The following is a 22,080-nucleotide window of genomic DNA, read 5'->3' on the forward strand; positions in this document are numbered from 1 at the left end:
TCCTATCAGAAGGAGAATAATTTTTCCTACCTCGGTCCTCTTACCATGTTGTTCCACAGGGCCTGGGCTGCGCGGGCATGAGCCTTTCTACTGAAGTGGAAACAGTCAGGAGCGAAGAAAGAGCTGTCAGGCAACCCCTCCTGGTCACAGGACAGAATAGAGGGGCTGTGTTATAGGGACGTCGCATAACACAAATGGTGCTCAGACAGCTGGGCACACCTGTGGCTCCCGCTTATACATGAGGCCCTACCGGGGTCTTTGGCATCGCCACGTTTTCAAAGAACGGCTGCACGACCACTGTAAAATCTTCCCTTGTGTCATATCGCCCACTCTCGACCAGCTGGTGAGTCCCCTCCTGCAGGAGGAAGGGGGACAGGGGTCAGGAGACTCTCTCTGCATCTGCCCGGTCTTTGGGAACTCTTTCTCCACTGCAGAATTAAACAGTCTGACTTTTGAGTGAAATCAACCTGCAGCAAAATCCCAACTGATCAGGCAGGAGCCAGCTACTTTTCAGATCAGGCTTTATCTCAACCCCTGCCCCTAACCTCTGCTGCCTTTGCATCTATTTGACCTAGGCTGGGAAAAAAGAAAAATCCAAGTCCATCAGTTTGATCCTCTTTTAAAGCTTCTGATTAAAGACTAGGGTGGAAGTGGGGTGAGTACAAATTTGATTAAATGACTTTTTTGGAGAACACTTACATTTATCTCTGTCCTACATGTGTTCAGAAAATCAAAGGTGAATCAACAATGACGTTTAATGCCTATTTATATCACTCACGCATGAAGTGAGTGTGAGCACGTGTGCTCCTGTGTGTGCACACTTGAGATTCTCAGATCCGTCTAGGAGGTAACAGAGCTGTTACTTTCATAGTTTCCACCTGGGCTCAGTTCCAGAAGGACGAGTTACCCCAGTTCTGGCTCCCACTTCTCCCGGACTCTGCCATTTCACTGCTTGCCGGGTTTCCATCATTTGGACCAGGACCTTGGCTGGGGGGGGAAGTCAGGCTTCCACACCCAGAACATTACAGCAGTCACTTCAGAAGACATCATGACATCAAGAACACCGTCTTTTTCCAGGGTCAGCCAGAAAAAGAGTCCACATGCTGGGGATACCTCACCTCTGACCTCCTGGGGGGAGTCTCTTCCAGTTACACGCAGAGCCTTGAGGAAGGCAGAAGGTGCAATACCGCTAACTAGGTGTGTGACTTTCAGCAAGATGCTTTCCCTCTCTGGACCTCTATTTCCTCATCTGTAAGTGGAGGATGTTCACCGAGGCCTGGGCCATCCCTAAGTCCCTTTCAGGGCTGCTAGTGCCTCCGTGGGCCAGCCATAATGGCTCACAGTGGAGCCTCGCACCTCTTGAGAAATAAAGGAAATAGTGTGGAGAATGCCTAGCACACGGTGGTTATTAACAGCAATGAGCACCTCCAAGGAGAAGGATGGAATGATAGCTTCAGCAGGAAGTAGAGAGTCAGAGGATTCAGAGAGAGGGCATGACGGCGTCATGTGGCTGAGCTGTGAGCTTGTCCAGGATGCTAGATCAGGGTCTCCATGGTAACCAAGATCAGACCTGGGAACAACAGCTGGCCAATCTACAGAGGTCAGTGAAGGCCATTTTTGTGAATAGTCCTCCTTCTCTTTAGTTGCCCAGCATCTGGACCCACTTCCTATATTAAAAAAAAAAAAAAATCCACTGTGTGAAGACCAGCCTGACTTGCACTGCAGAAGGTGAGAAACCCAGATGCTGGCTTTCCCAATGCCCTTCACACGTGCCCACGTGTCCCCCAGTAGATGCTCCCGCTTCAGGCTTTGGTTTGGAAGCTAGCGATAGAAAGGCAGAGGGACAGCACAGAATCCATTCTGCTGGGGGTGGCAGCTGCATCCAGGTCCTAGAAGAGCAGTGACAGTGGTGTCCAGGGTGTCTCCACTGGACTAGTTCCTTGGCCTGACTTTTATTCTCATGGCTTGGCTCCTAGAATTCCAAGACTTGCCATTTCTGGTGGCTTGGCCTCTGACCTTAGCTCTTCCAGGCATTCTGCTTAAATAATACATCTGGATTAATAATAAATAATAAATTAACCAGAATCGCATAAGCGCTTGTTGCTTGCACCCAAACCGCACCTGGAAAAGGTCTGCTTTCGTGGCCATAACCTCGGCTGCCTTCCCTCTCCTGGTGAGGCATGGGCTTCCTCACCTGAGACAGAGGCACCTGCTCACGGCAGAAGGAAGTGCAGCTGGGGAGTCACCCACAGGGCTGGGGGATGGCCTCAGAGGACGATGAACAGAGGTTCATTCCCCTGAGCCCTGACACTGCTGGCAGATACGGCTGCCTTGAAAGAGGCTGCAGGGAAGGGTTCTGCTCCAGGGAGTCCATGGACTTGAAGGATGGATGCACCCTGGAAGCTGTCTGCAGCCCCCTTCAGAAGAGCTGGGAGACTACCACTGCTCTCTCGAGTGACTGGATGATTATTTGGGGGAGAACTCAAGAAAGTCAAGGGAGTCAGCTGCTCTGGTCAAAGATTTGATGGAGGAAGGCCTAAAAGGAACACCCCACAGGATGTTGGGAGAGCATCTGCTGACTTTCTTTCTCCCTGTGCACCCCAATAACACCTGTTCCCCCCCGAAGGGGAGGGCAGAGGGAATGCATGTTCTCTCACTGAATCCTCCAGACTCTCTTGGGCGGCAAGAGTTCCCCCAACCCCGTCCCCAGGAGTCAGAGCCTCATACTCATTCTCCGTGGACAATTGGAAATACTCATTTTCGTGTAAGGCCGGGAACTGAGATTTGGTGACGTGTGTTCAGTGACTCGGCTCTGTAACTTGAATCAAATACATTGAACCTGCTGTCTTGCGGCGGGGGGCAGGGGGAAGTATTAAAATCTGCAAACTGGTCAGTGGTAACGTCACACACAGTCGGGGTCAACATAACCTAAGTGTCTGTTGGTTTTCTAAGCAGAGGGATGAAACCACACAGCAGTTGCTGTGCAGTCTTGGAACCCTTTCCCGGCTTACCTGATACTTCTTGTTCACTTTGATGAGGGAGGCAAGTTCTGTTGAGTTATCATCAAACTTCAAGACACAGGGACACAGTTTCCTGCAGGCCAAACCAAAGAGATGCCCCATCCACCAGGACCCCCGGCTGAGTGCACGATGCAGAAGCGTTGGCTTGAGATTCAGAATATATTTAACTCGGAGGTACCAGAAGCCTGTGCTAACAGGGCCCTGGCTGGCTAACCTGTCAACTGTACCAGATGGAAGTGAAGAAAATTTCCCAGACCTGGATTTGCCCGTGAAAATGAAGTAGTTACATCGTCTGACACCTGCAGGAGTGACTTTTACGGAGCTGCGTTACCTTATGAATGCTCGATAACAGTGTGGTACAGATGAGGCATGCCTCCTTTAAATAACAGTGACAACAATAATAACAACGCTAACACACACTGAATGTTTACTGTGCGAAGAGCTTTATGGGTATTCACTTGGTTAATCCTCTTAGCAATTCTAGAAGATGTATTTTCATCATCCCCATCTTATAGATGAGAAAACTGAGGTTCAGCATGGTTAAGTAGTTTCTCAAGGTCACACGGATGCTGAGTGGGGGAGCCAGGACTTGAACTCAAGTCTGCCTGGTCTGAACCTGAGCTCTTAATCCCTAGTTGAGCTGCTTCTGTCCAGTCCACACCTCTGCCCTGACTAGCCAACCTGCAGATTTGGGCTTTTGGTCCAGGGGGAGGAGGTGATAATAGTGAGGATGGCTCAGCGTAGACTCAGGGACACCAAGGAAAGCACAGCCACTGAGGCAGGACAGCTGAGAGCCAGGGAGTGCGGGGCACTGGAGAGGTGGCAGGACAAGGCGGCCCTGAGTCTTCCTAACGCCACAGCCAGGGACTTGGCCATTCCAGGTTGGACTCTGAAACTTTACCTTTAATTGTCTAAAGACCTTGCAGTGATGGGCAGCCAGAGACTTTTGGGTGAGCTGCTCTGAAACGGAATGAACAAGCTGAACCCCCCGTGGGGCCCAGTGACTGGAGAGAGTGGGAGTAGGGGATGAGTCAGCAGCCGAAAATAGCACGCCTGACACCAGCTGTGCTAACAGGCATGTGTCACCCTGCAGCCATCCTCCCGCTGCCCACAGCATCCCCAGGCCTTCCGCAGGGGACCTGTCAGTCAAGGCCCCCAGGGCTGGTTTGGCATGGATCTCCAGGGAACAGCCCAGATACCCCTTCACTTCCCAGAGCAAATCTGGCCCTTGTGAATTATTCATTCAGTCATTCAGCAAACAGCCACAGAGCCCCTACACCGTGCTGGCAGTGACTCGGACACAGAGTTCAGGGCTTGGGGGAGAGAGGCACACGGGCCATTATCCCGTGATGCGCTCAGGGCAGTGGTGGAGGCCTCTACAGAGCTGGGGAAGGGAGAAAGGGGGTGGGGGGCACAGCCACTGTGATCTGGGCTAATGGTCCGGAGGCGACCTTGCAGGAAGGAACGGTTCACGCTTGGGGTAGAGGGACGTCTTATTCCTGAGGCTCCTGGGTAACATTAGCAGGGGAGCCATCTTTGGCTCTGAAGGCTGGGCATGAAGGCGGCCTCTCGGGGCCAGGGCTCGGGCTCTTGCTGGCGGGGGATAAGACCGTCCTCTAGACCATGCTGATTCTGACTTGACCACCCTGTCTTTTAGAAAGTGACAATAGCCCTATCTTTTTGAATGCCCAGCCTGGAGCACCCATGCTGAACAGAGGCCCCTTCTGTCCTGGAGCTGGGCCTCTGGGAGGGGGCAGGGCACACTTAGAAGGAGGCCCTATCGGTGGCCAGTGAGACTGGCCCACAGAGGCTCGTTCCATCCGTCACGTTTTCTTCTTCCCTCCCTGGAGGACCGAAGGGTGTCCTGAGCTGTCTGGCAATAGCAGCTATTGGGTTGCAAACGCATGAACTCCGAGGGTACGGGAAGGCTGTCCTGGGATGTCTCCTCCAGGCTAGACCACGGGGTCTTAGCACTCCTCACACTCCTGCCCTTGGTTTTTCTAACTAACCAGAGTCACTCTCTGCTGAGGGTCCCATGGCTTTTTCAGGAATAGGGGGAGAACTTCCAACTCACCGGAGGACCAGCCGCGGGCAGCTGACATTCTTCTCCTGGTACAGCTCCCTCAGGCTGATGATCTCCAGGATCTTTACCAGGTTCACAAACGCCCGAGGCACCTGAGCAAAGGCAAGGTCCGTCCCCAAGAGGATCGAGGCCAGGCTGCTCCAGCCTCTCACCTGGGGCTGGGGCCGGTGTCTCCTGCTGGGTTTCAGGTCTGTGGCCTTTCATCTGGCCCCAGCCACAGCCTTCACCCCTCTCCCCCCCCCGCCACCCCCAGCTCCCTGTTGACGCATATGTTCAGGCTGCTGGGGCCAGGACTGACAGCACGGTCTGCGCTGGTCTCCAGGAGAAGCGGACCTGGCAGGGAGGTCTCCGCAGGAAGCCAGAGCTGCCTCCAGGCTAAGACTGAGGCCCAAGGAGGAAGCCTGCGGCTGAGCTGCCCAGAGGCCGTGTGGCCTGGCCTCTGTACCTCGGCATGGAGGATATCCAGAGCCTTCCCGATGTTGTCCACGAACTTCTGTGGAGAATAGCGGACCTGCAGGAAGAGGAAATGTCTCTAACCCCATTCATCGCCCCACCTCTCGGTAGACCAGGACCACTTCCTCTCCTGGGTCCCCTCCTCCCTGTATTTCAGGCAGAATGGGCAACACTGAAACACAGGCTATCTTTTGGGGCCCTCGCCTCCACCCTCACCCCACAGTCCTCAGGCTTGAGGTGAAGGCTGTGACCCTCAGGGAAACACTCTTTCTTCTGCATGGAGCTACGGAAAGCTCTGGATCCACTTCACGTCAACTAGATGTGGGGCCTTCGCCACAGCACATCACACCTCTGGGCCCCTCTAAACTGGGGTGTTGGAGCAGGGGACCTCTAAGATCTCCTACAGCTTGAACACTGTTTGGTCCTAGGGGCTGATCACTTCTGATGGAACCTCAAGTGCCTGGGAAGCGAAAGCTCGATCAAATCACGTAAGGAGATTATGAGAGGGGAAGAGGGTCCTGCAAACCCCCCCACCAAGCATAAATACATTTTAATGGTGATTTCCCCTGATCTCGATACTTGTGGTCTTCAAACTTTTTAAAAGAGCAGTGGAACCCAGTGTCTGAATGAAATTTAGCCAAGAGCCTGCTCTACCAAATGGATCAAAGCCTCAAGGGAAGTGGGGGAGGGACCCATGGTCCCACCTCCCGTCCCGCCCCACCTCCCGTCCCGCCCCACCCTGGCAGCCAGCAGCCCCCAGGCCCCACTGTGGGCCCTTCGCATTGTAGCTTGAAACCCCCAGACCCTGGTGACTTTGATGCCAGGAAGACAGGCCTTGAGGGGTCTGGCGGGCAGGGTCACCCCTTGGGACAGGTGCTCCCAGGCCACAGCTAGACCCACCACCGACAAAGCTTCTCATGTGTCTGGCCCAGCTGGAAAGTCTCCTGCTCTCTGTAAACCTCTGACGCCGCCCCTCCCTCCCCCAGCCCCCCAAATCCCACGGCAGTTCTGACCCCAGACCAGCTCTAGAAACACCTCAGGATGGTGAGTTGTCTGTACCTCCCTGCCCTGGCAGTGTGAGTTCATCACAGACAGAGCCTGTGTTTCGGTTTCTGTGTGGCCCCGGATACACTGCCCAGGCTGGGTCCATGCCCGACTGCCAGCCGAGTCCCAACCCAGCTGCACTGCTCCAGCGACCCGGGGTGGAAATCCTTCCCAGAGGAGTCCTGGGTGAGGGCCTGGAGACCTACCGGGTCTTTGCAGACATTACAGAGGTCGTTGCCTCCTATAAACAGGGTTATTATCTTCCAATCTTCCTGAAAATTTATATCCTGAAATGAACAGGAAACAAACAAGTAAAAGCCTTGCTCCAGAGTCAAGTCCAGGAAAATACAAAGAGCTGAATGCTGTAGGGATGGGTCCTCACACACAGGAGGGTTTAGTGGGGACATTAATCATTTCTGCTCTTTGGTTTGTGGGTCCTGAGGTCAGAGGTCACAGATGCTAAATCATTTGTTGTTGTTTTAAAGGTGGCCTCTCTGGATTCCCATGTGCCTTGTCCCCCCCACCCCCACCCCAGAGCTGACCCTCTCTGTCTCTATGATCCTCCCACCCACTCCCTCCTCTGGGCATCCTACCTCAAGTGGTCTCAGGTGCCACCTCCCCTAGACTTACCTCGTAATTCTTCATCAGATCCACCAGCCTCCTGGCCTGAACAGGTAAATCCCTGCAGGCACACACAGGAAGAAGTCATGTGACCAGCGGGGGCTGTGAAGCTCGGGTCGGGAGGGGACTTAGCAGAGAAATCGGGAATATGTAGCAGGAAAACTGGACTGAAGACCATGCCCTGTCACACAGCTCCTTCCCCACTCAGTCTCTGCTGGGGGTGGGAGTCGTGAGTGTGCCTTGGGAAGGGCAGAGCACCCTACATATGAGGGGGTGACTGTTAGCGGGACTGTTTTCTGATTGGCGTATTGGAGTTCATAGTTTTCTTTCTCTTCCAAGCCAGGCTCATTCAAGACAAACAGAGGGCTGCCTATGAGTGTTCCATGCCACACATGGCTATCTCTGCAGGTGCCATGACCTCAGCCGCAAGGGTGCCCTCACTTTCAACGTGACATGGTTGAGTCAGACACACCTGGGTGTGACATTTAGTTGCCTCTTGCTAACTGTGGGAATGTGACTTAAATTCTCATCCAAAAGATAGGAGATAACCGCCCCCCCCCCATCTTAATGGGTCTTAGTAGAGACGAGCCAAGCAGCCCCGTGGGGTAAGAGCCACTCCTGGTGCCAGGCAGCATATGGGTTTGAATCCTGCTTCCACCCCTGACCAGCTGTGAGACCTCGGCAAAGTACTTAACCTTGCAAACCTTCAGTTTCTTCCTTTGGAAGATGGGGATGACAAGCATACCTTCTTCACAGAGATGTTGGGTGAATTAAATAAGGTGCCCAGAAAGAACTTAAAAGAGCACACGGTAAACATCCATATTAGAAACAACCCATTGAATTATTTCTACCATCGTCACCATCACCACCATCACCATCACTAAAGTCCCTGGCACAGGACTCAGCAGGAAACATTAGTTGTCACCCTCTTCCTCTCTTAAGTATTAGCCCAACTGGCCTGCTCTTAGTCATAATAGGCTAGGTATCAGATCACCTGGGTGGAGACTCTGGGTAAACCCCTTCACCTCTCTGAGCCTCAGTTTCCTCATCTATCGCTCTGAAGTTAGCAGGGCTGCTGTTCTTTCTACGGACCAGAGTTTTGGATGATTACTTGGCCGCTCTGAGCCTCAAGATCATCCTTCAGAAAACATGGGCATCTGAGCCTCTGCTCTGTCCATCTCACAGTTACTGTTTAGAACACAAGAGATAACAAACGTGAGGGTACTATGTAACTGCACACGGCTATATACACATGAAGGGTCATTAGTGGACCTGTGGTAAAGCCTGGAGGCACAAAGATGACAGACCACGTGGTCGAGATAAGGCATTTGTTCAGGCCACTTCATCTCTCTGGGCTACAGGTTCTTCATCTGTAATGGGAATAGTAATAATAATCTGGAATAATAATCCCCAACTCTCCCCTACAACACAGGACATGCTTGGACAAATAAATGACTCACACGAACGAGCCCCAAGGCCTTGGGGAAATCAGGGAAGAAATCCGGGGCCATGTGAATCACACTCCATTTTTCATTACATTTATGCTTTCAGCTAAGCTTTCATTCTTGGATGCCTTCCTGACCTAATCATGCTTAGAACTGCCTCTCCTCTTACACCACCAGCTGAAATAGGCTTGGAAAAAAGCAAGATTAAGGTAATATTAACGTAAGCCTAAAATTTTAAGCAGTAAATCTGTAGCCTTTCACCCCCGCCCCACCAAAAGGAAAATGAAGCCACCGAATTCATTATAAAACCTATTAGGTTTCGTATGATCTCTGCTTCAGATAATCTGTCCCCTTTCCTGTCCTGAATAAATAAGATTTACTCTAGTCAGGGACTCGTAGATTCAGGATGGTGTTGAGAGCTGGGAGAATGATGTCGGGGATCTAGGAACCTAAACATAGGAATCCCTAGGAACTACATAGTAAAGTTCGTGATTGTTCTGGAAGAAATAGAGGACTAAGAAACAAAAAGGACCTTTCCATTTATTTTTCCTACATTGGATGTGGCACTCACTGGTTCTCTGACTGGCAGCAAACCCAAAGAAGTACTCAGGGTTCTGGGATGGTGGGGAGAAATGGAGCTGTAGGACCCAGGAAAGCTGACCCCGCTCTCTGGAACCCTCCATCCAGTGCCCCTGGACCATGACTCAGTGGTCCTGTTGCTCGCTAACAGTTTACCCCAGGTGGGTCCTGCAGCCCTGCTGCACTGTTGCTGGGACCACCACCCTGTCTGTGCTATTTACAGCTCACCAGAACTTTCACTTTCAGCATGGCACTGAGGGCTTCCCTGGTGGCGCAGTGGTTAAGAATCTGCCTGCCAATGCAGGGGACACGGGTTCGAGCCCTGGTCCGGGAGGATCCCACATGCCGCAGAGCAACTAAGCCCATGCGCCACCACTACTGAGCCTGCGCTCTAGAGCCCGTGTGCCACAACTACTGAGCCCTTGTGCCACAACTACGGAAGCCTGCAGGCCTAGAGCCCGTGCTCCACGACAAGAGAAGCCACCGCAATGAGAAACCCGTACACTGCAACCAAGAGTAGCTCCCGCTCGCCGCAACTAGAGAAAGCCCATGCACAGCAACGAAGACCCAACGCAGCCAATAAATAAACAGATAGATACAACATTAAAGAAATAAAAGATGTGTAAAAAAACACACCGAAAAACACGGCATTGAGCCTCCCAGCCGGCCCATGGGAGAGGTTCAGCCCCATCTCTTAGAGGCTAGGCTTAGAGAGGCCAGGGGAGAAACCAGGGCTCAGACTCAGACACTCCCCCACTCCCGCTGGCCCCAGGACTGGTGCTCTTCCCATGAACCAGGAAGGATGCAAAGCATGGAGCCTGAAAAAGCCTCCTGAAAAGCAAGTCTGAGGAAGAGGGAGAAGGTGACACGCAAGACGGAGCATTGACAGAGTGGTGAGACTTGGGGCTCCGTGAGTCCACCTACGGCTGCGTCTTATGTGAACATCAGGCTTACAGACGAGGCAAAGGAATTTGCTCAAAGCATGTACCTGGCATCAGAATCAACGTTGACTAGCTCCTGAGGGCACGGTTGGTGGGTGAGCCAGCAGGCTTCCGCGTCCCACAGCAGAGGACACCCCCAAGAGAGCCCGCCCAGTCCAGCCTTTGACCCTCAGATCCTCCCCCTGGACCAAATCCGGAGCCTTTAGCCATACACCCTGGTCTAGGCTAAGCCCCCGACCAGGTTCCCGGGGACCCGTGTGGTTCACCCGCAAGGCTCCACTGCTCACTCAGCTCGGGCTCCTGCCACGGCCTGGTTTAGGAAGGCCCCAGGACTGTTTTGTCTTCCAGTGCCAACAGAGAAACCCTTCAGGGAAGGGTTGAATTCCCGGAGGATGTCTGGAAATATAAGGAAAAGATGTTCGTCATCACTGCCCCAAGGCAATCTTCAGATTCCTTTGGTAAGTGCCAGGGGGTGCTGGCGACAAAGCAGAGCGCCCGCCCCACAGCCCTCACCCTTACTGTTCGCTTGGCCCCCAAAACAAAACGTCCAGCAGGCTGATGCCGGACCACGTGTGCGGCACACAAGGGCGCTCGATGAATTAGTGCTGGATAAACGCCAGTCTGGTTAAGGTGCTGCTCTCGGGCGCTTTGCTTTTTTCTCTAAATATGTAATCGCTTTACTGAGATATAATTCACATAACATAGAATTCACCAATTTAAAGTACAATTCAATAGCTTTTAGTACATTCATACAGTTGTGCCACCATCACCCCATAAACTTCAGAACATTTTCATCACCCCCAGAAGAGACTCCGTAGCCACTAGTGGTCCCTCCCCATTTCTTCCAGCCCCATGGCAACCACTAATCTACCTTCTATCTCTGTGGGTTTGCTTATTCTGGACATTCATATAAACGGAACCATACAATACAACACGTCCCTTGTGACTGGCTTCCTTCACTTAGCAAGTTATCAATGTTCATCCACGTTTAGCATGTATCAGTACTTCATTCTTTTTTACTGGCAAATAATATTCCATCGTATGGCTACAACTGTTCAACGTATTCTCTCATAATCCTTTTTATTTCTATACTTATGTCTCCTCTTTCATTTCTGAGTTTTAGGCTCTCTTCCCACCATCCACCTTGGTCAGTCTAATTGCTCGCTGATTTGGTTCATCTTTTCAATCTCACACATTCTAATGCCTTTACCATGCTGGAGCTACACTTTTCACTCTGCAATCCCCCCCAGCTTGGCTGAAAACTCCTGAGACAGGGTCTGTGTACACCCCTGAGCCTCGCATGGGCTCAATAAATGTTTATGCACCGAATTAAGAAGAACTTAAAGTTCAGAAAGATTAGGAGAACTGTTAAAAGTCATACATTATTAAGAATAGAATCCTAGGCTAGAACCTGATCTCTCAGCTCGTGTTAGAGGGTACTTTCCCCAGACCTACAATCCACTAGGATGTGGGAAAGGAACTGGCTAGGTGTCAGTCAGGACTTTCAGGCATCATGCCATCCAGCAGAGCACTCTCTCCAACCAAGCACTGCTACAGGGCCTACACAACACAGATGGATTGAACTCATTCCTTGTGGCTCTGGGGACATCGTACCAATGGATGGCAATTACTCTGATCTACTCAGTAGAAGGAAGAGCTGCGAGATCACTCGAGCTATCTGAAAACGGAAGGGATTGTCCCAGACTCCCCATTACTGGAAGCATCCAGCATTGGCTAGCTAGGTACCTATCAGGAATGTCACAGAAGGCACTACTCATTGGACAGGACAAGAACTTGCTGGTGCACACAGTTACCTCTGCCAGGAACATTCAATCCCCTTTTCTTATCTGATGAATTCCAGTTCTTAAAGCCCTCTTTCAAAAGGCAGGGTAACAACCTTCTTATTTATTTTCCCCTAAACTTTGTACATGGCTATAATTATTGGTACACATGTCTGTCTTTAGGGAGACGTGTCCCTAAAGAGACTTCAGTGATGTCATCAGGGCAGGGACCTCACCTCATTCTCCTGTTTCCCAAGCACCCAGCATGGGTGTATTTGCTGGATTACATTGAATAGGGAGTTGAACTGAGGTTCTGTTCTGACCCTATGTTCTCATAAGTTTTCCAACACATTGCCACGTGATTATTTCTCCATGGATTATCCAGTCCCTACAGCCAATCTGTCTTCACAACTCTGGTAAGGAAGTCTGAACAGGCAATGTTCCACTGCTGGGCTAAGCGTGTCAGGGCGTCCACCCAGATGACGCTGTCTTAATATTTTATAAATCATTTTAGTGAAAGATCTTGAGTCAGATGATTTCCAATCATGTTATCAACCACAATAGCATGGGAATCAGAGAGCCCAGCAAGTTGTGTATGCTGGCCCAGCTCATAGCCCAGGAGAAATGGGGAGGGACCACTAGTGGCTACGGAGTCTCTTCTGGGGGTGATGAAAATGTTCTAAAGTTTATGGGGTGATGGTGGCACAACTGTATGAATGTACTAAAAGCTATTGAATTGTACTTTAAATTGGTGAATTCTATGTTATGTGAATTATATCTCAGTAAAGCGATTACATATTTAGAGAAAAAAGCAAAAGCAACCCAAATCATCTCCTAGAGATGGCGGAGCTTATTCCTAGCTCTTGTGTGTGGACCTAGAAATAAGGAAGATGGGAAGTACTCGTGCCACAGAACTGTACCTACTTAAAATCAACAGGATTTGCAAATAGCAAGAACAGATAACACGCATGAAATCCAACCAGTTCTGCCCATGTGGCGATCAAACCACCTTTATCATCAAAGTCTTGGTGACTTAAAGCTCAAATAATTTCTTAGCTGCTAAAGATATATTACAGAGGGATAATTACGAGAAAAGTAAATGAGAATGGGACCGATTAAATTCCTCTCAGGCAAAATCGTTAGCCAGAAGATTTTAAGGGAAAATAATTCAATTGTAACATTTTTTTGTACGCGTACTTTAAGAACAAGCACTGTGCATGCACTAAGGAGAATAAAAAGATGAATAAGACCATTCAAAGAATGTAGTCAGGCTTAAAAAAAATCATTCCGAACAGGTTGTTGATGAAGTAATTTAAAGAAAAGGTTGCACCCCAAATATGGCTGTGCTTGCAGAACCTGAACAAGGTAATTTCATCATCACTGCTGCAATAGCAGCGTTTCCTAAACCAACACCAGGAATTCAACGTCTTTGTATGCAGTGGTGCGTAATACAGCCCAAGCCTAGATCAACGCCTCCCCGAAAGGTGTTCTGCTCTGAATGACAGGCAAAGCAAACATGGGTTTCCTTTATTTCCTTCTTCAATCATTTCTTAATAATAACTTGCACTAAGGGTTGGCCTCAGCATTCTTTCCCTCTTACTCTCTTCCTTCCTCGGACAAATACAATTTCTCTTAAAAAAAAAAAAAAAAAGCTTTAATCGCTCTCAAGCAACAGAGCAGGGCGACCGCGTCGGGGAAGCAGCGCCCCCTGCCGAACGCTGCTGTCTCCTGCCACCCTTCCCTGCCAAGCCCGCGGCCGTCGCCAGGGGGAGCTGCAGAAACGCGCAGGGCGGCGGCGAGCCCGCCCCGGACCCCCGGGAGCGCGTACTTACTGGGCAAGGTGGTGACGCTGCTGAGGTTCTGATCGCCGCCCGCGCTGCGTCGTCGTGGGGACAAGAAAGAAAATGAAGGTTAAAACGGCCAGCGACGCTGAAACACCTCAGACACCACCAAGACAGACCTTGCTCCTTCTGAGAAACGCCCTGGGGGCTTGGGGCTTGCCCTTTCCTCATTATTTTTGTATAAAAACTGAAAAACCAGAATACAGTAACTTCTCTCTCCTTTGCCCCACAAACCAGAACGTCCAAACAAAAAACTGGCTTAAACCGTCATGGCTGACTTTGAGCTTTGACCTTGAGGCAGGGGAATTAAGTGGGCCTCTTCAGCCCCATCTTCCAAAGGGGAAACGGCCCTTCCTTGGAGGCAGAGCCCAGCCCAGCGCCGACTAGCCACTGCAGCTGTGCATTATTGTTATTAAAAAAAAAAAAAGTTTGCCTTCATGTTTCTCGTCCTGTTTGGCTTGGGGAAAACCCGGTTTTTAAAGGGTATCTTCTAGAGAGCAACCCATCTTCTGAGCCGCTTCTAAAATTCCAAGGAAATCAAAGTTGGATGGGTTTCTAGGCATGAAAATAAGCAGCATTCCAGAGTTGATTGGATTCCCTACTTTTCCATATCCCCTCATTCTCTGCCAAGTATGTCTGGGAACATTTCAAAGGTTCTCAAAACGTCTGGGGTTTAACTCTGTGTAGCATCGCCAGGGAGGATGCCAGGGATTCAACGCTCAGGTTCAAGCTGGTGCCAGAGATGCTGGATTCCAGGTTGAGGGAACACCGAACCTGCCCTCTCCTGCTTGGCATGAGCTGGGCTTTCATAGCAGAGGTGAAGCAGGAGCGCTGCTCCCCGCAGCCTGGGGCCGCCTGGGTTTGATTACAGGCAGAGCAGGAACAAGCCTGCACAAAACATACACGATGGGGGACGTGCTGCATTAGGGGTCAGGAGTCATCTACTCTACTTTTTGCTCTCTTACCATCTGACTGTGTGACCTTGGACAGGTTACTTGCCCTCTCTGAGCCGTGCTTCATCATCTGTAAAATGAAGGCCCTTTAATAATGATCCCAGCTACCATTTATACCTACCTTTGTGTCAGGCACGGTGCTGGGCATTTAAATTCTCTGTAAGCCTCGCGACAATGCTAAGGCAGTATTATTGTCTCTGCGTCAAAGATGAGACCAGCTCAGAGAGGTTGAATAACTTACCCAAGGTCACACAGAGCGGGCAGCTGGGGCTCCTACACAACCCGGGTTCTGAAGGCTGCTGCCTCCTGCTGAGGTGACTGCCCAGAGGGAGAAAGGCAAGCCCAAACTTTTCCAACCCAAACGTCTGAGTAGTTTTTCCCCTAAACTCCTGCTCAGGTCCTGGCTTGTTTTGGGGGAATATCTGGTTTGGGGAAGCTGATAAATACCTTCCTTAAATTAAACCTAGAAATTTCTCGTGGAAAAGCACTAGGTTGACTCATCCTTCTGCTAGAGAACTTGTTTTCTACATGCTCAGGGGTCCTCCCCTGCCCTGCGACGGGGCGTCTCTGGGCCTTGCCACGCCTGCACTTACCTCCAGGACAGACCTCGATACTGAGTGAAGACGTCCAGGACGTCCCCAGGCTTGGATCCGGCCCCATTACCTGCCTGAAAGGGAACCACAAGGGGGTGAATTCCTTGCCTGCTCACCAGAGGGTCTGTGTTCTCGTCCTGGCTGGGCCGGAATGTCCAGCACTTTAGAATCTAGCGTCTTAAGAGCACCACGTCTTGACCTGCATCCTGCCTCGTCAGAAACGAGTGCTACTTCCCGCTGGGAATTCTGGGGCCCTCCAAGGGCAGCCTCACCCTAAGAAACCCTGCCCGGACCCTAGGCTGGCAGAAGCGCTCTGAAAATTATACTGCAGTGTACACTTTTCCAGAGGACACATTTCAGGGCCCCATTTTCCTCATTTTTTAAAAGTCGTGAACTGTATCAGAAAGGGAAGTATCCTGTAATCCTTTGATGTGAATAGGTCTCACATATGTACAACTGGAAAAATTAAAATGAAACGCCACGTACCTATTCCTCAGCTAAAGAAAGAGCAGGGTCTTTTAAAACCACACCCTGACACACTCTGCAGGTGCACGTCCGTTGCCTAAAGCACGTTATTTCCCAGCAGAGCCATTCCAAAGGTCATGCCAAGGGCTAGCCTCCCAGGCAGCCTGTGGGGAGGGCTGGCCTCCGGGAGAGGAGCCTTGCTGCCTCCCCAGGTAGTCCTGAACAGCTGGGCTGATTCTGTTTTTTGTTTTTGTTTTTTTTTTTTTTGGCCACACCTCGGCTCCTGGGATCTTAGTTCCCCGACCAGGGATAGAACCTGGGCCACAGTGGTGAAAGCGCTGAGTCCTAACCACTGGACGGCCAGGGCATTTCCAGCTGCGTCAGGCCACACCCAGCAGGAAGTGGCTGGGATGAGCCGTGCTGCCTGTCCTTCCCAGAAGGTTAGGAGCCATAGGGCCTTCGGGGTGAAGAGTACCTGAGGGGTCATGGAGGAGACGGCTACAGGGCAGGGAAAGAATTCTGGCCTCAGAATCAGGACCTGGGAGTCCTGTCCTCACCCAGCAGTTACAAGCTATTGGCTGCGGTACTCACTTCGCTTCAACCGGCTTCACCTCCTTTGTTGGTTTCAGTTTGAGGAGAGTCATATGGCCCAGGATTTCGTTGAGGATATTGAGTGAGATCATATCAATGTGAAGAGGCCACAGACATGAAAGGTGTCAGCTGGTATTTGGGGGAAAATTCAGCTGGAGGCCCTCGATTCTACTGATCCAGAGAACAGCAGCTGGACTCCTCTGTAATGAGTCACTGTGGACCTGAAGTTCGAGAGCTTCAGAGCCCCCCTACCCTGGCTCTCTAAGGACCTGATTCTGCTTTTTCTGGATAGCTTTTTGCTGGGCCTGGGAGGTCACCACAGCCACCTGCAGACATAGTCTGGGTCATCGTTAGTACCTCTGTCTTTTCCACTGACCCCGGTTTTCTCACCCCTCCCCCATTAGTACTCGTTCCTGTCCCATCATCCCATTGCCCTTGGGACCTTCCCTTCGCTTTCCTACATGGACAAAACAAAGCACCGGGTCTTTGAAGGGGCCCTACACCCCACCACCGACAGGCTGTGCGGTTTGGGCTAGGTTACTTTCATTTCAGGGGCTCCTTCTGGGGTCCCCCCACTTCCTGCTCTCTCCTTCATTCCCATGTTAGGAGAGGAAGGATGAGGTTAGAATGGAGGTGAGAAAACACGATGGGCCAGGGAATGCTGGATTCCAGGGTGGGCATGGAGGTGGGGAGGGACTGAGGTTGGGACCAGAGACGGCAACGCTTAAGGTCCAGGAGTGAGATTCTCCTATTGACCAAGATCGTCTCCTCTCCTGCCCCTTCCTTCCACTGTCAGTAACTCACCGTGAGCGAATCACCCAGGGCTCCGATGACCTTGATGTCAGCCAGCTTCAGCCTGTGAACTGAAAACAAAGATGAACAGATGGTGGGCTTCTTGTCTCCTCTGAAAACAAAGGAGCGTCTTCCAGGAAAACTGAGACAAAGTAGAACAATTCAGCTTGGACAAAGACATTAAAAGGCCATCCTTGTCGTAAACCTCAGCAGTAGCAGCCGTGGAGCCTGACTGCCAGTCTCCTCCGTGGGGCGCCTGGACACAGGGCTCGGGAGCTGGAAGGTGGCCCCACTGTCGGAGAGGTGTCTGCTGGTGTTGGGTGACCCTGACGCCACAGGTGGGCAGTGACTCTCAGGGCGTGAAACAGCCCCTGGCGACATGATCTGGGAGTAAGGAGGGGATTGTGGTGGAGGTGAAACCCATACTTCATCCATTCTAGGATCTGTTGATAGTTGGGATAAAATATTATACCATCTTATTAGAAAAAAATCAGCTCGGTTTTTATGAAGGGAAAAGGGAAACGCCTTTATACTACGGTTTTTTAAAAACACTATGACAACCACTATCAAGGTGACGTTCACATCACATAAAAGGAACCATTTTAAAGTCCACAATTCAGTGGCACTTCGTACATTCTCAATATTGTCCAACCATGACCTCTATCTAGTTCCAAAACGTTTTCATCACCCCCAGAAGAGACCTGTACGCACTAAGCGGTCATTCCTCACTCCCGCCAGCCCATGGCAACCACTATCTGCTTCCTCTCCATGGATTTACCTATACTGGATATTTCACGTAAATGGAATCATAAAATGTGACCTGTGTGTCTGGCTCCCTCCACTTTGCCTAATGTTTTCAAGGTTCACCCGTGTTGTAGCAGGTGCCAGCACTTCCGTCTTTCTTATGGCTGATACTCCACTGTGTGGATAACCACATTTTCCTATTCCTTCATCTGTTGAGGGACATTTGGGTTGGTCCCATCTTTTGGGTACTGTATATAGTGCTGCTATGAACATTCATATACAAGTCTTTATTTGAATGCCTGTTTTGAATTATTTTGGGTATATACCAAGGAGTGGAACTTGGTGGGCCATAGGATAATCCTATGTTTAGCTTTCTGAGGAAACCCCAAACTGTTTTCCATAGCCTGCTACTATTTTATCTCTTGAGTTTAGGCATGTGCTGTGATGTGGCTAAGCAGCTACTTACTTGTATGACAAACATATTGGCCACCGAGCAGTGGCTGGGGAGCCTGGGGACAAAACCGTGGTCAGAAATGGAGAATGTGCTCAGGAAGCTCACAGGATAAGCAGGGAATGAGAAACATCCACAGTTATAATAACTTATAGGCTGATGAATACTATGGGAGGTAATACAGTGATAAGAGGTTCAGGAGCTGGAGGGATGATTTACGCTCAGAGGTGTGTGTGTGTGGTGGGGGAGGAGAGTTTAGAGCAGGCCACATGGAGAAGGTCATGTCTGAACTCAGGATATGATGAGATAAGGATGCGGTGTGGTAAATCGTGTGACGTCCATAAAGAACGGATAGTTGTACAGTTTGACTTAAGTGAAGGGCATGGGAAGGAGACTATCAAGAAATAACACTGGAACCATAAACAAAATGAAAAAACAACCTACAGAATGGGAGAAAATATTTGCAAACGACGCATCCAACAAGGACTTAATTTCCAAAATATACAATATACAAACAGTTCATACAACTCAACAACAACAAAACAAACAACCCAGTCGAAAAAATGGGCATAAGACCTAAATAGACATTTCTCCAAAGAAGAAATACAAATGGCCAATAGGCACATGAAAAGATGCTCAATATCGCTAATTATTAGAGAAATGCCAAATCAAATGGTACAATGAGGTACCAACTCACACCGGTCAGAACGGCCACCATTAAAAAGTCTACAAATAACAAATGCTGGAGAGGATGTGGAGAAAAGGGAACCCTCCTATACATATGGTGGGAATGTAAGTTGGTGTAGCCACTATGGAAAACAGTATGGAGGTTCCTCAGAAAAAAAATTACCATATGATCCAGCAATCCCACTCCTGGGCATATATCCAGACAAAACTCTAATTTGAAAAGATACATGCACCCCCATGTTCATAGCAGCACTATTCACAATAGCCAAGACATGGAAACAAACTAAATGTCCTTCGATAGATGAATGGATAAAGAAGATGTGGTACATATATACAATGGAATACTACTCAGCCATAAAAAAGAATGAAATAATGCCATTTGCAGCAACATGGATGCAACCAGAGATTATCATACCAAGTGAAGTAAGTCAGGAAGAGAAAGACAAATACCATATGATACCACTTATATGTGGAATCTAGAATATGACACAAATGAACCTATCTACGAAACAGAAACAGCCTCGTGGACAGAGAGAACAGACTTGTGGTTGCGAAGAGGGCAGGCGTTGGTGGAGGGATGGAGTGGGAAGTTGGGGGTTAGCAGATGTAAGCTATTATACAATATATGGAATGGATAAACAAAAATGTCCTACTGTATAGCACAGAGGACCATTCAATAACTTATGATAAACCATAATGGAAAAGAATATTAAAAAAAGAATGTATCGATATATATATATATGTATAACTGAATCACTTTGCTGTATAGCAGAAATTAACACAACACTGTAAATCAACTATACTTCAATTAAAAAAAAATAACATTGGAAATGTATGTTAGGGCCAAAGGCCTTTTATGCCTGGCTAACAAGTTAGGAGCGTAACATGAAATATTACACATATATACACACACATACACACATATATATATATATATTTACTTGCATATATACGCCTGTCCTATATCTATCTACCCCTTTACCTTATATACATACGGACTTGAACCCAAGTGCATTTTGGGAATCACACTTAAATTCCTTCTGCCATATGTGGCTCTGTCCCCTCAAATCACAAGTTCACCTCCCACTCCCCCGGGGCACCTCCTCCCATAGTCACTCCAACTTTGACACAGCTCCATCTTTCCTCAGATGTGCCTTTCATGGTCTCTAGCGGCGCGATGTTGCAGTAACTTGTCAATTAGCTTTCAGCCTTGGAAGAAGCCTAATAGAGCATTTGTACCACAGGGTGACCCACTACTTCAGTGGGGAAAGAAACCCATCATTTCAGTGGACCACTGCTTAAGATGGATAAACTGAAATCTGTCTGCCAGGAGGCTCTCTCGACAGCCCTTCTTTACCAAGTAACTCTATAACGAGGGCAGTAAAACACAGAGAACAAGATGCTTTCGACACCAGCAGGCTACATATAGCCTGCTTCACTCATCAACATCCAAATCATGGTGTATAATCACACCTGCATGGGAAGCTGTGTTAACAGTCAGTGGGATCAATGTTCAAAGAGATCTCTAGGTCTTGCCTCCTTCCATGGAGACATCTTGTCTACCTGACTTCCATGCTGTCTGCAGATGTGGAACTGCTGCTCCCACTGAGGATTTCCTCTCATTGGAAAAGGAAAAGTCCCTGCCTCTTCCCTATGACAGCATGCAAAGTAACACATGCATAGCTGTGAATGTGTGTATGCAAAATATAGAGATTAGTGGTCTTCAAATTCGAGCATGCATCAGAATCATCTGAGAGCTTGTTAAAACACAGATGGTTGGTTGCCACCCTCAGAGTTTCTGATTTAGTAGGTCTGGGGTGGGCCCAATCCTATGTGGTTAGGAGAACATTATCAAATCACAAAGCCAGCTGCACACATTAGCACACATCAACGGGGCCAAGCCTGAGAACTTTCAAATGACCTCTTCTCAAAGAAATGAGGCTCTGGGTAAAAAAGGCAACAAAATGGAAAATAAGACCTCCTCCCTTCAACTCTAGACGGTTTATTTTAGCTCCTGATGGCGACAGTCAATCACCGTATTCTTGTTGCCATGATGTGTAATACAGTGAATTCTGTGAACACTAACTGGTGTGTCAAGGCTAGGGAACATCTTTGGGGCTAGTAAAATGTGGAAGAGATGGATAGATTTGCTTTGAAAGCACATTGCAGTTTGCTAAAGGGGCAGCTGAAACTGGCCATTCCTGTCTCCTAAATTTGTAGCAGGCAGAAAGGAAACACACATATATGCGCGCACTCGTGTATGTCCACATCTACGCGTGTGTGTATACACGTGTAGATTGGTCGGTATGTTGGGAGGGGTGGTTTTCTGTTGGTCATTCTGTAAGGAATGATCTGTAAGAGAGAATAAACCAAATGAACCAAGTCTAGATGGGAGGAGTTTGACTCAGCTGGGATCTTATTCAAATAGAACCCAACACACATTTCATTGGTTTGACATTCTGGAGACCTTGATTTGAGCTTTGTTAATATTATCGTATATGATAAAGACACAGCCTGGAACCACAGCAAAGCACTTTAGCAATTGCTCTCCTTGGGGACAGAACTCTTTAGAGATAAGATTACATTTGTGTGGCTGATTAGCTAAACATTTTCTGGTACAAACTGTCCACCACCTTGAAAGCAGTTGATAAACACATCATTCACTCATCAAGATCTTTACAGAAGGGGCCTCTTATCAGAAGGCCATCCAAACTAAGATAAAAGATCATGAATAGACAGAAAATGGTTGACTAGAGTAGAGAAAGGGGAAACTGCCCGTTGGACATGAAAAGGAACAGCAGACTTGACGCTTGGGAGTTTTGTCTTGTGTAACCCAACAGCTTAAACCTGGGGCCATAACCTGAAAAACCAACTTTCTCTCGACTGTCAGCTACGGCTGCCCAACCCTTTTGCTCTCAGATTTTAGGGACTTATATAAGGACTTCTGCAATGGTGGTAAACTGCTGGCACAGGTTGGGCCTTGTTTCTGTCTTTGA

General features: G+C 49.2%; 1 protein-coding gene across 1 annotated transcript in view; it reads right to left on the reverse strand.

The window, feature by feature from the left end:
* The window catches only part of PLB1 (phospholipase B1), a 170,180-nt gene that overhangs the window by 47,893 nt on the left and 100,207 nt on the right, over positions 1–22,080 (reverse strand). Inside the window, exons 19-29 of the mRNA XM_079940335.1 lie at positions 17,215–17,273; positions 15,355–15,428; positions 13,800–13,843; positions 10,474–10,582; positions 7,231–7,282; positions 6,807–6,887; positions 5,549–5,614; positions 5,095–5,195; positions 3,012–3,093; positions 251–355; positions 45–140 (exon numbers count right to left, since the gene is read on the reverse strand). Of these exons, the coding sequence (XP_079796461.1) occupies positions 45–140; positions 251–355; positions 3,012–3,093; positions 5,095–5,195; positions 5,549–5,614; positions 6,807–6,887; positions 7,231–7,282; positions 10,474–10,582; positions 13,800–13,843; positions 15,355–15,428; positions 17,215–17,273 (869 nt within the window). The remainder of the gene's footprint in view (positions 1–44; positions 141–250; positions 356–3,011; positions 3,094–5,094; positions 5,196–5,548; positions 5,615–6,806; positions 6,888–7,230; positions 7,283–10,473; positions 10,583–13,799; positions 13,844–15,354; positions 15,429–17,214; positions 17,274–22,080) is intronic.

The sequence above is a fragment of the Stenella coeruleoalba genome, assembly GCF_951394435.1.
Source record: "Stenella coeruleoalba genome assembly, chromosome: 13".
Classification (NCBI taxonomy): domain Eukaryota; kingdom Metazoa; phylum Chordata; class Mammalia; order Artiodactyla; family Delphinidae; genus Stenella; species Stenella coeruleoalba.